The sequence below is a fragment of the Mercenaria mercenaria genome, unplaced genomic scaffold (assembly GCF_021730395.1).
Source record: "Mercenaria mercenaria strain notata unplaced genomic scaffold, MADL_Memer_1 contig_4911, whole genome shotgun sequence".
NCBI lineage: Eukaryota > Metazoa > Mollusca > Bivalvia > Venerida > Veneridae > Mercenaria > Mercenaria mercenaria.
This window is the reverse complement of record NW_026463179.1, coordinates 1-13,774: the sequence shown is the minus strand read 5'-3', so window position 1 is coordinate 13,774 and position 13,774 is coordinate 1. Positions and strand designations below refer to the sequence as shown.

The following is a 13,774-nucleotide window of genomic DNA, read 5'->3' as shown; positions in this document are numbered from 1 at the left end:
AGTTTCCTCACATATTAACGGCGGAGCAAACACCCATTATATCAATTGTATTAAAGAAACGCTGAAAAAGTCACAGCTCCTAATGGGAGACGAGGCATGGATATACTTTAATTAGCCACAGCGTCGCGTTGACAACAGACAGTAACCGTAGACCAGTTTTTGAAAAAAAAACAGCTAGAAGTGTCAAAGAGTTTCGTATTCCATCTTCTTTAACTCAAGAGTAACTCTTCATCATCATCGTCATCTTCAGTAATCGCCTCACTCTAGAAGAGTATACTCGCGACTTATACAAATTCCTACTCCTCACTGGAACGTTTTATAGAGACAAAGTACTGAAAGCTGTTAAACAATAATACAAAACAAATGTGTCCGAGGACTGGTCTTCGCGGTCTCCAGTTGTTCCATGACAACGATGCGGCTCACAGAAGTGTCATCGTTGAAAAGTTTCTGAGAAATGAAAAGTGGTACAAATCAATCATTCCGCTTATTCACCAAACCTGGCCTAAGTTATTTTACTTTTATGTTCTATATAGACACTGGACACTATTGCAATTTTGCATGCATTGCAAACGCCCTGAAATATCTGAACTCGACAGAACTATTCAAGAGAAAAATTTCAAAAATTCCAGCCACCATAAACATGGGGTTGACCGGCTCTTTTTTCCACCATTTTGAACCAAATCACATGCGTATGAAGGATACTCTCTAGATGACCGCAAACAGGCAAAACTTGACCTATCAAAAAGCCATGTTATGCATATTCTGATATGTATCCACTAGTTCGTATCTCCACTATTCAATTATGCCATTTATTGCAGGTCTTTCACTCAAACATTCACCAATATTCACCATCAAACAGAGGAATTTTCCGCGAAACCACTTCCTTATGGTGGTCAACCAAGGGTAAATAACTGTGATATTGTGCCATCTGAGTCCTTGTGACTTTTTCCTGTTTCTAAGTCTGAAAAAGTGCTGGCTGGGTGCAAAAATTTATTGAATAAAGCACTTGGGAGAGGTATTTTTCACTTACTTAAGAACATGCCAAGGGGAGACTACTCTGCAGCGTTCATCGCATGGACTTCTCGACTGCTGAATGCGTATATCAAAGCGAATTCTTTGAAAGGATAAACTAAATTTGAAGTATGAACATAGACTGTGCACCATACTCCAGCAGATATGTTATTATCTTTAGAATGGCCCTCGTATAGCACAATATACTGCTAGCAAACAATGTTTCATTTAGAGTCTTATTTGGGCTGACTGCGGTAGGTGAGCTGACTCTCAACATTGCACGGAAACCTAGGTGAAAACCTCCGCAGTACTCGAAAGCTTCAGTCTGTTTCATTGTTTCTTATTGTAAGACAGACACGTCAAGACGGACAGACTTGAACCATTTGCTTACTGTATAATGGTAGCGGTCAAAATGAAAACTTATAATTCAGTTTGAAGACCTGAACAGACTACTCAAGTTTAATTAAGATGTACAACTTTATCGGCTTATTAGCTTTGAATAACGAAATAGAGAATAATAGGTAAGTGCCGTAGATGAGAAAGTTTATCTGGCGAGGTGGAGGAGGTTATCGGGTGAGCCGAAGGCGAACCTGATAACGTCCGGAGCCGAGCCAGATAAATTTTCTCCATCTTAGGCACTAACCTATTATTCTATTTATCTTGTCATTACTTCTTTTTCCGATATTTGGCAATTTATTTTACAAAAATAAGTGTGCGACAACCGCTTTAATGACGTCATATTCGTAATGACGTCACTTATATAATGACGTGATTACCGGCAAAATCGCAATAACTTCTTCGTTTTTGAATAAAAACTCATTATTTGACCAACTCATTTTCTTAGTTCGGACATTTCCAACACAATGATGATGGTTTCGTTGCAAAATTTCTTATGACAACAATATCGATCATAAGGTCACATGATCAACTGACCGTATATCACTGGTCACATGATCAACTGACGGTATACGACACCCTGATATCGGGTCGAAAATACTGCAAGTGACAGGATAAATATTTTTAAATGGGTTACACTGAAAAAATAAGTCTGGCTTTCATACAAGATAAATAAGCCTTCAGAAAACCTCTACCCCGCTCCCTCCCAGAAATTGAAATGGTCAGTTCCTTATAAGAATCACACTTTTGCATTCTCTTGCTCTAGAAAATCTTAACATATTACTTGATTTATGTGAATAATGTTTCGATTATATAAAAAAACAACAACAAATAATGATTTGTTATTTAACTTAACATACTTAAATATAAATACTGCGTTTAGTTATTTTCTATCCTTGTAATAATTAAAAATAAATTGCACACCACGGTCTCTACACTAAGTAAGACCAAAGGTTAAAATGTGTTGTTTTCGACATAAATGTGAAAATAATAGTATTTGCCCTCTTTTTGTAACATTATGATTGATTTCATCATGCCATATTGCCTTGTTTAAAAGTTCATATTTCTATTATTATTCTAAACAATAGTTTACGTCCTTTTTATGGTGCGTATGTTTAAATCTTTTTAATATCTGCGGCTAAAGTAGCAAAATGTGCACTGTTTCCAGAAATATGACTGGATGCTGGAGAGGTGAATATGACACTTGCTGTGGGCTCAGATAGAACTAAACTGATTAGTCTTCTCACGCTAAATAAGGAACCTTAAACTAGTGAAACACCTAACGGTGTTCGATTGTAGTGTCCATTTACACATAATAATGTTTAATTTACCAACCCGTCTTCATGATAAGTTTAGCACAAGAACTATTAATACTTTAAATTGGTTTTCAAAAATTCAAGCTCAATATAGACTTAACATAAAAAGACGTAGATGCACCCTAAATATTCGGAATGAATCCATCTACTTGTTCCATACGTTCTTTGAGAGGCAGGCGAATTATTTTCCTTGTTTTTACTAATTAACAATGTTTATAGGAGCTGGTAGGATTCCCAATTCCGTTATTTAATTTTCAATGACAAAAAGCCTTTAGACAAGCAGTCTCAATTTCTTTGTTTCCAGTGTAAATGAAAACTATCACCATCTTCAGTTAAATTTCTAGTAGTGAAATGCAGAAATGACAAGACGACAATCAAATTGGGAAAATTACGCTTTGCATCATATTTGTATCTCTGCTGTGCGTATTTGGTACTCTTAACATGTTTGGTATTGCTTCTTTCCATGCCGCCCAGTTTAAATTCTCTTAGTTTAGCTCTACTTGCGGTTGATGTAGACCCTAAAAACATTTGAACATATACTTTTCTTTGATATAAAAATATTGTGTTATATATGTGGAGACTTGATTATGGTGGTGTTATGATTTTGTTCCTTGTTATTGCGTCAATATCGTGCCGTGTATACGTAATGTAATAAAAATTGTCGACACCGTTACAGTCGAAACCGTTATGTGTCCAGTCTTTTAGTAACGGAGTTGTCAGTGTCGTAAATGGTGTCACTAGTTTTGTAATTATATTTAGGCGGCCAGTATACCTAACCACCGTTCCTGGGAAGAACCACTTCTAGACGCCAAACCTCCATAAGAAACTGCCAAGGAGGTTTGGCGTTTAGTACTTGTTCTTCCCAGGAACGATGGTTAGATAAACTGCCCGCCTAAATATAATTGAAATACTGTTTATAATTATGCAAAGTATATTAAAACAACTTTAGTATCGAACAATCAGGTCTAAAAATTATCCATTTACTAGAGTTCATTTTACAAATGTTTAGAACATTTCAAAATTGTATACAATTTATATTCTGAAATAATAATAGTTTGTCGAACAATTACGTCTTGTATCAGATCAGTTGAGAGTAGCACATTTTAAACATGTTTAGAACATGGACTGACGTGTTATAATTTATAATCAGAAACTACGGCAGTATATACATCGAACATCAATGACTGGTATCAGTTAGCTGGTATCGTAAATTCCTTTTTATACACATTTTGAGAACATTATGCAGAGGTTGGGGGTCTTGTTGGTTCCTCCCAACTTAGATCCAGTTGTAATATACAGTCAGTCGCATGTGAAAATAATGATGTTTATAAAGCTTCAATATCTTATCGTTCAGTAGCATGCTTTTCTGCATTAGCATAAGTTAACGTTGCGGTTAATTTGTATCAATTAATATAACAGAGAAATTTTCTAATATTCAAATCCGACTTTGAGTGCTGTACAAAGCCTACTCTCCTGGCTAGTATAATGAAATGAGCATTTGTTTGAAACAAAGTAATAACTGTTTTATAATTTTATATAATCAACACATCTTAAAACTAACGATTTAAACAACAAACAGAAACTTCAAAATTCGGACTAGAAATGTAATGTATGAATGGATAGGCTTGTGATTTTTTCAACATTTCAGCTAACAACAGTTATAGAAAAGGCGTTGCCAATACAGGAAATAATTTTCAATTTACTTCATGCCAAGCGTTCCATAATATCCCCCTTATATATATTTTTAGTAATAACTTACAAAAGAAGTGATTTAGTATGTTTATATATGAGCTTTTGCTAAACACGGAATGGAACATAATCAAATAATCACCGACATGGGCACAGTGGGACAATTAACTTGACACTTGCCAGAACGTCCATGGCCAAAGCATACTGTTCGCTAACGGTGTCTCTAATTGCAATAGGCTTAGAAAGCTAACAGCATGGATCCTGATCAGACTGCGCGGATTGTTTAACAATTTCAGTAACGAATAAGTTATTGCAGTTAAACTTGGAAATTCAGAAGGCTAAGATTTAAGTTGTATTTTAGGTCGTAAATGCGCTATGGTGCGGCTCATATATTGATTGAATGTTTACTCATTCAATATATAGTAAATGGGTACTGGATTTACGTTTGAGTCCTGACTGTCTATTGATGTTTTTTTTATCATACATAGCATCATTATTGGCCAAACAAATAATTATGACGAATGTCTATGATTGTTATCATATATTTTTCGGCGTAGCTGAATAACATGGATTTTGACCTATATTCTGTAGTAAGCGGGGCACGGAACAGGTGCGCGCTGAAAAGATAAACCAATTATTACTAAGTCTTAAATAACATTGAATATTGGAAGGCACATATTAAATAGAGGATATTTAGTCATTTTAACCCAAAACTAAAATGATTTATTCTAACTTTAAAGCCTTTAGTAATTTATCATCTCAAGAGAAATCGAAAGTACATTTCTTTCCCCGTTGCGTACGTCGCTTTCATTCTCAAATGAAAATGTTTTCCTTTCGATTTGCAAAATTTTAAATTTTTATTTTATATGTCTGCTCTGACCAATAAAATGGCATCAGATTAAACAACACAAACGAGAAAAATAAGTTTCACTAGAATAAAGAAGCAGGAAAGAAATCAAAGTGCAGAAAAGAAAGCAATTTATATCGGACATCACTTTGAAAATTCCTTTTCAGTTTGATGAATGCGTCAGAAAGAAGGTTTCTTTTTTCGTGTGTTATAATTTTATTTTCTATTTTATGTTAAATATTGATTTTTTATATTGTTTGCATTGTTTTTGCCACATTTATTATCCATGATAGGGGGTATAGATCTTTTATTCCAACGAAATTCCGGAAACTGCTTTAAGTTAATTTATGCTAATTTTTAAACCTTTTTATTGTGTTACTTTTATTGGTACTGTATATAAATAAGTTATGTACGAGTTAAACTGTATATATATAATATATATCCGTAAAGATTGTTTATCTTTAGTTTTATTATCACTAATTGCGACACCTTTTCGGTCCAGGGCCTTTATCAAGTCACATGCACAATTCTTAGATTACAGAACAGAACAGAACAGAACAGATAATTTATTTAGATTTAAGCATTACAGCTTATCATCTGTCTCCATAACATATTAAACAAATGACATGCAAAAAGATAATGAATGGCAAGTACAAATATATATACATATACATGAGAGTGTAAACAAAGTGTTGTGTCATTTATACAGGAACATTTATACTCCTATCCCTAAGTTGAAATGCCTTAATGATATAATTTGATAGTCGATGTAACAGTACTTTATTATCACTATTCATCAAGTTTATGAACTTAAACATACTAGGGGAACTCGTACATACTTTGCAATTATTCTGGCTAACAAATACATAAGATAAGTAACGTTATATGGAATCACGGAAGTGACGTTTACGTAAAGAATACAATCGACGTACTTCCGCCAAAATTGGGGTACATACTTCTACTTAAAAACCTGCGCTACCTATAGAAAGTTCTAGGTTTCCACAAGAAAAGTCTTATTTAAAAATTAAAAAATAATAATAAAGGGAGGTAATTATTCAATGATGTATCTGAATTATTTTTTTGAAAAACTTTATCTTTTTATGTAAGTCTTAGATAATCGTTAAATTTATCATTATTATAATAGGTGGGCCGGTGGTCTAGTGGTAACACGCTTGACTGTCAATCCAGAGGTCTGGGGTTCGAATCAATGGAAGTTTCTGAGATGCTCTTGAGTGTCTCCCACCTAACTAGAGGCCTGTACTGGTTCTTCCCAGGAAGGATGTCTTCGCGTGTATCGGTGCTATACACCGGGCACGTTAAAGAACCAGACTGTCTATTTGTAAAGGGCTAGGCTAAGTTAGCCGGACACGTCTGTATCTAAAACGTTCTCTCTGTCTGTTCTGGGGGCTTTATCTCACTCTGTCCCTCTGGTCAGATCGCTCTGTGTCTGTACTAGTAGAGGATGAATTTCGCGCCCTGTGTGGCTGCGTTTGCTATATGTAAAGCGCCTTTGAACGTGTTTATCATAAAAAGGGCGCTATATAAATCTGGTATAATAATAATAATAATAATAAGAAGAAGAAGAAGAAGAAGAAGAAAATGAAAATTAACAGGAAAAAAAAATAGATAAAGGAGACTTGCGTTTTTGTATTGATAAACCGGTATAAAATCTACTACTCTTACCAGGTTGCATGATTTGCTCTATACATAAAAGACTTGAAATTGTGTAACATTAAAATGCGTATTACAAATGTATTCTTTGATATAACAGAAATAAATAATGTCATCGATATTTAACTGTGTGTTATTAACAACTAGAACATTTAACTGTATAGTTATTACCATAGTTTTTACTAATATCATCAGCCTTTAATTAACACATTATATTTGAAATCTGAGTGGGAAAATGCACATATTATCCATAGGGATATTATTTTGTTTAAACATACTACATTACTCTTTCGGTAATCAACACCAACCTTATTACACAGTACGTACGTCTGGAACACAAACATCTGTAAACAGTGTCTTATATTTTTAGGCTTTATACATTGATTTTTTTAAGTTAAGTATTTATATGCTTGATGTTTGATATGCATAATTATAGTCAAACCTTTTACAATTGTCACCTAACAATAAGGCAAAAAACTGGCCTTTGAACCAAGGTGACTTGCTTTCTAAAGTATCCTTGCTCAATTATCTCAATGTAGGTTCTTTAGCAATATTAAAACAATGGTCTTTCTTGAGAGGTGGCTGATTGCACAACATTGACCGTTTGTCCTTCCAAGTTACCAGTTGATCAGTATATGACTGTATAAAGGGGTAAAGGTGTTTATAGTAGTGAACTGTTCAGTCAATATTCATTGCTGCGTATTCAGAAGCTGTTCTCCTAAGAAAACAGCAACAGCAACAATACTCTCTAAGTAAGTACACCATTGTAATCGTCAACATATAACACTTGGGTTCCTTTTAAACTGTGAGTTGCACGCCCCTAGGTGGGATAAAATGATGTTTATTGTGTTTCATTCATTGTACATCTTAGTCCTTCCTCATCATTTAACTTGAAAGTATCAAATAGAGCCCACATTCCTGATTAGACATTTTTCAGAATAATGGTCTTGATAACATCTGAGCTAAGTAAGAAACTCGGTCATTTCGGATGAACAACTACGTAAGTCTGATTTCAAGCACAACCTGTCGTATACAATACATTTCAGATCACATACCAAAACTTAGAAGTCAATTTCGCATATGGGTCATGTTCAGTCAATAATTAGGTCACTAATTACAACAATAAAAATCCTGCTCACACTATAAAGACAATGTTTTTTCTCCAACATTCATGAAATCCCATCAGACTGTCTGTTTGCTTAGGGTCTGCAACAAAGACACCAGTATCGTTATCTCATCTCCTGTTCTATCTGTACTACATGTATATACACTGCTTTGTTTGGCGCGGAGTTTCCTTTTGCTGCATCTTGCAGCAACTTTCGTACTTGTATGAATGAGTAGTGGATGGTTGTAACTGTAGTCTGGGTCGAGATATTGTACTAGTGGGTACTTTTGGGGGATTCTGACCCAACACGAAATTATTTCAGAATCAGCACAGGACGTCGAATCATTTTGACCTTCTATCACTTAAAGGATACATATTGATCATTTAAGTTTGCTGCTTAGTTGAAATATTTGCAATTGAGTCATGTGTTCATAGATGCATATCCAAATCTTTTCTGTCTGTACATCCTGTTTGATTATGATTTTTCCATGCGCCAAGACATTATTACCTCTACGCCGTTTGTCTTTTTTAAAGACATTTCTTGTTTATTCATAATTTGACACCTTTTCTGAGCATTCTTCTAAGCAATAATCTCTTCTACATTAAGTCATTGAAAATGAAAGCAGGCATGTACAAAAACCACTTCAATTACAGTATTTAATAAACATAAATAATCTCGAAATTTGTAATGATCCCGTGATTTTATTACTGCCATTTCATTGTGCAGGCCTAAATAATGAATAAGGCACTTAATCACTGTCCAATAAGAATTTTCGAAACAAAATAATATAATTGTCATAAAACAGAGTAGTAGCTTCCAGTTGCACACTACATCTAATTTGACTGAGGACTGAATATAGGACATGCGACCTTAACATTTTCATTCTACGAAAAGGATAATTGTTTAAATCAATGCATAAACACACGTTGATAGAAGCATGATAATTTTGGGTTAAAACACTTAACACAACGAGGACCTGTCTGCAAAGGTGCTTTATCTAACCTTAACTTGATAAACGCTGCACAAATTTTAATGCAATGGATGTATAATATGAATAATGCACAATGCGTATGCAGGGCCTAGCCTCGTGATATAGGTGGCTTAATTGGCCTAATAGTGGATGTTAACGATTTGAACACTGGATTATAGATGAACTTATCAAGATTATAGAAACACATGTTAAATACGATTAATAAAGGTAAAGCTGTTACAGTTGTTTTGTAAAAATAGAAAGTGTTTGTACAAAGATAAATGGATCAGCTGAAGTCTAGACCAGACACACTTCAATTTACAGAATCTGAGACAGAGCTCCCCGGTGCGGATCTTGACATGCCACTTCCTAGGGACTTTGGACGTCTGTCCCCCGGAACTGTTGTATTTCACCACACAAAAGTGAAATTTGTCCCAGTGTTTGCACAGAGGTCTTCTGCAGACACGAGAGACCAGGGGTCTCAAGCTGATACAGAAACACGCATTCATGTTTCAACAAACACACAGGCACTGTGTGAAGTCGGTAATACAAGCAACGAAGACAATGTAACAGGTAAGTAAATCGGTAAATAATAGTATATAATAATTGAATATATTGTAATACACAAGAATGTTTACGCTTTAAAACATCATTAGATCTACGTTTATTTTGTTCGGGTTAACCATAAGAGCTCAGCACATGCTGAGATTGATAGAATTTTTTTACGATAAAAATATGCAAAATCTAAACCGACATGAGTGGATTTTTGGTTCAGATTATTGGATTTTGATGTTCACACCAACATAATTTAAACAGTTACAGGTGGCTAAAAATTCATTTGTATTTGTAAATAAACGTATATTCACAGACCACGGATAACAGACTGTAAATATATTTCAACATAATGTCCTATGTAAACCTTTTTCAATGTCAGAAATATCGAATAATAAACCTATATTGTACATAGTCATGCAATAAAATTCAGAGCAAGCGTGGTACGGAAAACAACAACAACAACAACACCCACCCACCCTAAAAAAAAGATTACTTTTACTTAAAAGCTTAAAAGACGATTTTGAATTGGATTGTACCGTAAATAGTTATCCCCTCTGCTTCGTATATCACACTGGCCATAGCTTTCGCAGAAGCGGTGGTTCCTACGCAGCGGCGGTGGAGGATTCGTCGCAGAAGCGGTGGAGAAATATGGCCGACTGACTATTTATGCTGTCATCGGCACGTTTTCTAATGACCTTTTTCACGTTTGACTGAAACGACCAGTGAGACAGGAGCCCACATGTGTACTCTTCCAACCAGAAACACTTGTTCCGTGCAATTCTTTGTCATTAATGTAAACACTTCTGTACAGTTTGACGAGGGACTGCCGTTTTTGTAGAATTCGCATTAAAAATGGTAAAATCTTGTACAAAACGACCCCTGAGCACGTTTGCAGCAAATCGTAAGTACGGCCCTGTCAAGCGAAAACTATTTCTCCGTAACAGGTGAATTTTCATGACACGCATATGAAAAAATCGACCAAAAATGATTCCAACGCAGTGTGCGGTGGGTACAATTGCAACGCATTACGGTGGATCTTGTTTCTTTAATGTTTGTTATGGACTTTTAACTTAAGTAAACAGCATTTTCCTGGGATTTTGATAGGGGCAGGTCCATGAAATCACTTTGACATCAGCAACAGAAACTTAATGTTTAGTAAACTAATCATATACTATTGATTTGCACTTCAGTTCTGTTGAATGCACACACGAAAATCTTTATTTTAAACCACAATTATTTTACTAAATCAACTGCCAAATAATAAAGCCATGTTCTTTCGTACTAAATACACCCCCAATTATGATGATTGATATTAAAGTATGTAGGTTTTCTTCATTTTCCTTTTCCCTTATTATATACAAATATCAACTGACAATTTCTATTGTTTGATTAAATGCTTACCACATACGACATCATAGAACAGACCAACTTATCTGATATACAAACTGACAGGGTTTTTGCTGTCCCTTTGTTTTGGCCACATAATATCGAATTCGGGTTTGCATTGGAGTGGGGGCAGGGGAGTATTCTCCAACACACTGCACATGCTACAACCATTTGTCATTTTTATAAGTTTTTAATCATGTTTTAGCATATTTAAGTATGTTCCCAGCTACAATTTTTCTTCAGTTTTTATAATAAGAATAACTGAAATGAGATGATTTCTTGTCGTTCTCTTGGCACTAGAACAAGGAGCTAAAGGTCTCTTAATATGTTTGATTGGCGCTGTGACAGTTTTCAGAGGAAATTGAAGTTTTTGTCTTTCATTTTTTGTAACATTTCTTTCTGCTTGTCCGTTGTTAGTGATTTGTACTCTGTTTCTCCGTTTATCTTTCAATGTTAAACTTAAACTTAGAATCATCAAGATAAACATTACTGAAGATAAGGAATGAATGTGGCGTATGGCGTTAACAGGCTTTTCTTTTGATTTGACCTGGTAACCTAGTTTTTGACCCCACATGACAAAGTTTTGAACTTGACCTAGAGATTATTAAGATAAAAATTCCATGCACAGTGTGTCTAATCATGTGATCGCGCTACGTCATTTTGAGCTCGAAAGTGAAAGTACAAAGGTAAACAAAAATTGAAAATCAAGGCGTAATTTTTTTAATCTATATATTGTGTTTATATCGTGCATATGATTCGAAACCTATTTGAAAGAGCTATCCCCACGGTTTCCCCACCAAAGGCTTTTTGTTTTAATGCTATTCCTGTTCAGTTGACTTGCACATTGAGCGCACGCCCAGATTCATTATTTTTGTTTACGTTTCCACTTTCACTTTCGGGCTCAAATTTAAATCACGTAGCGCGATCATGTGATTGGGCATACATATGCAAGTTTGTATCAAATCCAAGCATAAATGAAACCTTATATGACTGAGAGGGCCAGAATAGAAAATTTGCCTCTTTCAGGGGTAGTATCTCTCTCTTGCAATCTGACTAAAGTACATATCCTATTACGCTACGCTTAGAATCTGAACACGAGCTATTGATAAACACGTTCTGACGACCCTTCAGCAAGCCAATCAAAAGCTAGGTTACAACATTCTGCAAGCCTTGGTTTTTGATATCTACAATTCTTATGTCGTATGATTCTACGTATGTGATTTATGTACATGATATATTGATAAATGCTCTTTAAATACTGTCTTAACTGTAGGTTATCCAAAGATTGTGAGTATCCTGGACGGCGAATACAACCCAGAGGATCAGAACTACGTCAAGGTTGTAGAACTCTTTACACCCGAAATAATCGTGCGTTATTGCCCGATCTACAGGAAAAAGGCGTTTTCAAACAAATGGATGTAGAGGAAATAACAGCGGAAGAGAAAAATCATGGGAAGATGAGAGCTGCTTGTGTTTTATTGATGTACTTACCACGTCGCACTGTGGACTGGTTCAGATGTTTCTTGCGGGTCTTGATTGATTGCGACCTTGAGGATATTGCTGAAATGCTCGATCCAGATATGTTCAAAGGTATTAATGTACTGTTACTCTAAAATGCAGTTATTCTCTTTATTTTACTTTTTGAAGACCAGTTAAAATGTAAGGCATAGTTCTTGTATTTTATATCTTTAAATAAATATTAAGATGCATAGCTTTTATTCATATATTGGAAATTTCAATATTTATAAATGTAAGAATACGGAAACTTGACAATTAGATATTGAACCCACACAAAACATGCAAAGGTTACTACTATAAATTGTAGCTAAATTTAATGCAAAACTATTAATATGTTATATTACTCAGCTTTTTGAAAAATGAGTCGTGCCGCGCAGAGTGGTCAGGATCCATGCTGTTCGCTTTCAAAGCCTATTGCAATTAGAGAAACCGTTAGCGAACAGTATTGATCCTGGTCTGGATCCATGCAGGTCGCAAACGCACTATGTTGATTTTCTTATGGCGCGGCTCAAATATAAATTACGGCTTTAAATGAGTCACAGTAAATTTAGAAATATCTTATTTCCAGATATTAAACAAGTACAGACAAATGTTCGAAGCCGTGAAATAACTTCGATTAAAAGTTCAAATGAATTCAGAAGTGCAAAACCAAAAGTAGCTTCAAAGCCAAAGTTTAGATGGCCGCCAAGTAACCTGAATAACAGTACCAGTAAAACGGAGGACAATTTAAGTTTAAATGCAGAATCAAATAAAAACGCTGAAACGAAAATTTCTGAAAAAGTAGAGGACGACTTGGTGAAAGCTGATAAGAAAAAAGTGATTTATTCTCGAAATATCAAGACAAAGAATCCAATCGTCGAAGAAGCATAAGAAAATAGTGATGATGTGGTGATCAATTTGGACTACAGTAACGAAAAATTAGATTACCTCACAGCTAATGTTGCCGAAAGAAAGAAAATAGACAATTCTATGGCAGACTGTGATGCCGAAATCCTTTGGCCTGATAAAAAACGAGGGAAAACTCAAATTCTTTTGCGATCTATTTCAAAGGACAAAACGGACGCCAACACATGGTCAAGGAAAAAGAAAGTCTGGAAACGAAACGTTATTGTAACATTTAAAAACCTGCTTTTTCAGGTTGCTGTGCCTGAAAACAGGCCCAAGTGTCCATTGTCAAGTATAAGCAAAATCATGTGCGGAAAAAACACACCATGTAAACAACAAATTACACCGGTAAGGAATAAACAATTATTTGGTAAGAGACCAACCACCGAAACACATGAAAACCTCGGTTCGACAAAGCCAGACT

At 35.1% G+C, this 13,774-nt stretch overlaps 1 protein-coding gene across 1 annotated transcript; it reads left to right on the top strand.

Annotated features, from left to right (window-relative positions):
• Positions 1 to 12,243: 12,243 nt before the first annotated feature.
• On the top strand, positions 12,244 to 13,768 carry LOC128554296 (uncharacterized). The gene is made up of 2 exons (XM_053535554.1): positions 12,244 to 12,537; positions 13,034 to 13,768. The coding sequence occupies exons 1-2, from the start codon at positions 12,360 to 12,362 to the stop codon at positions 13,333 to 13,335; spliced, it is 480 nt and encodes a 159-aa protein (XP_053391529.1). The 5' UTR covers positions 12,244 to 12,359; the 3' UTR covers positions 13,336 to 13,768.
• Positions 13,769 to 13,774: the final 6 nt, after the last annotated feature.

Excerpts from the sequence above, each read along its gene's own strand:
- LOC128554296 (XM_053535554.1), top strand. The coding sequence starts at position 12,360 with ATGGATGTAGAGGAAATAACAGCGGAAGAGAAAAATCATGGGAAGATG. Across the intron at positions 12,538-13,033 it reads CGATCCAGATATGTTCAAAG|ATATTAAACAAGTACAGACA; the intron begins GTATTAATGTAC and ends TCTTATTTCCAG.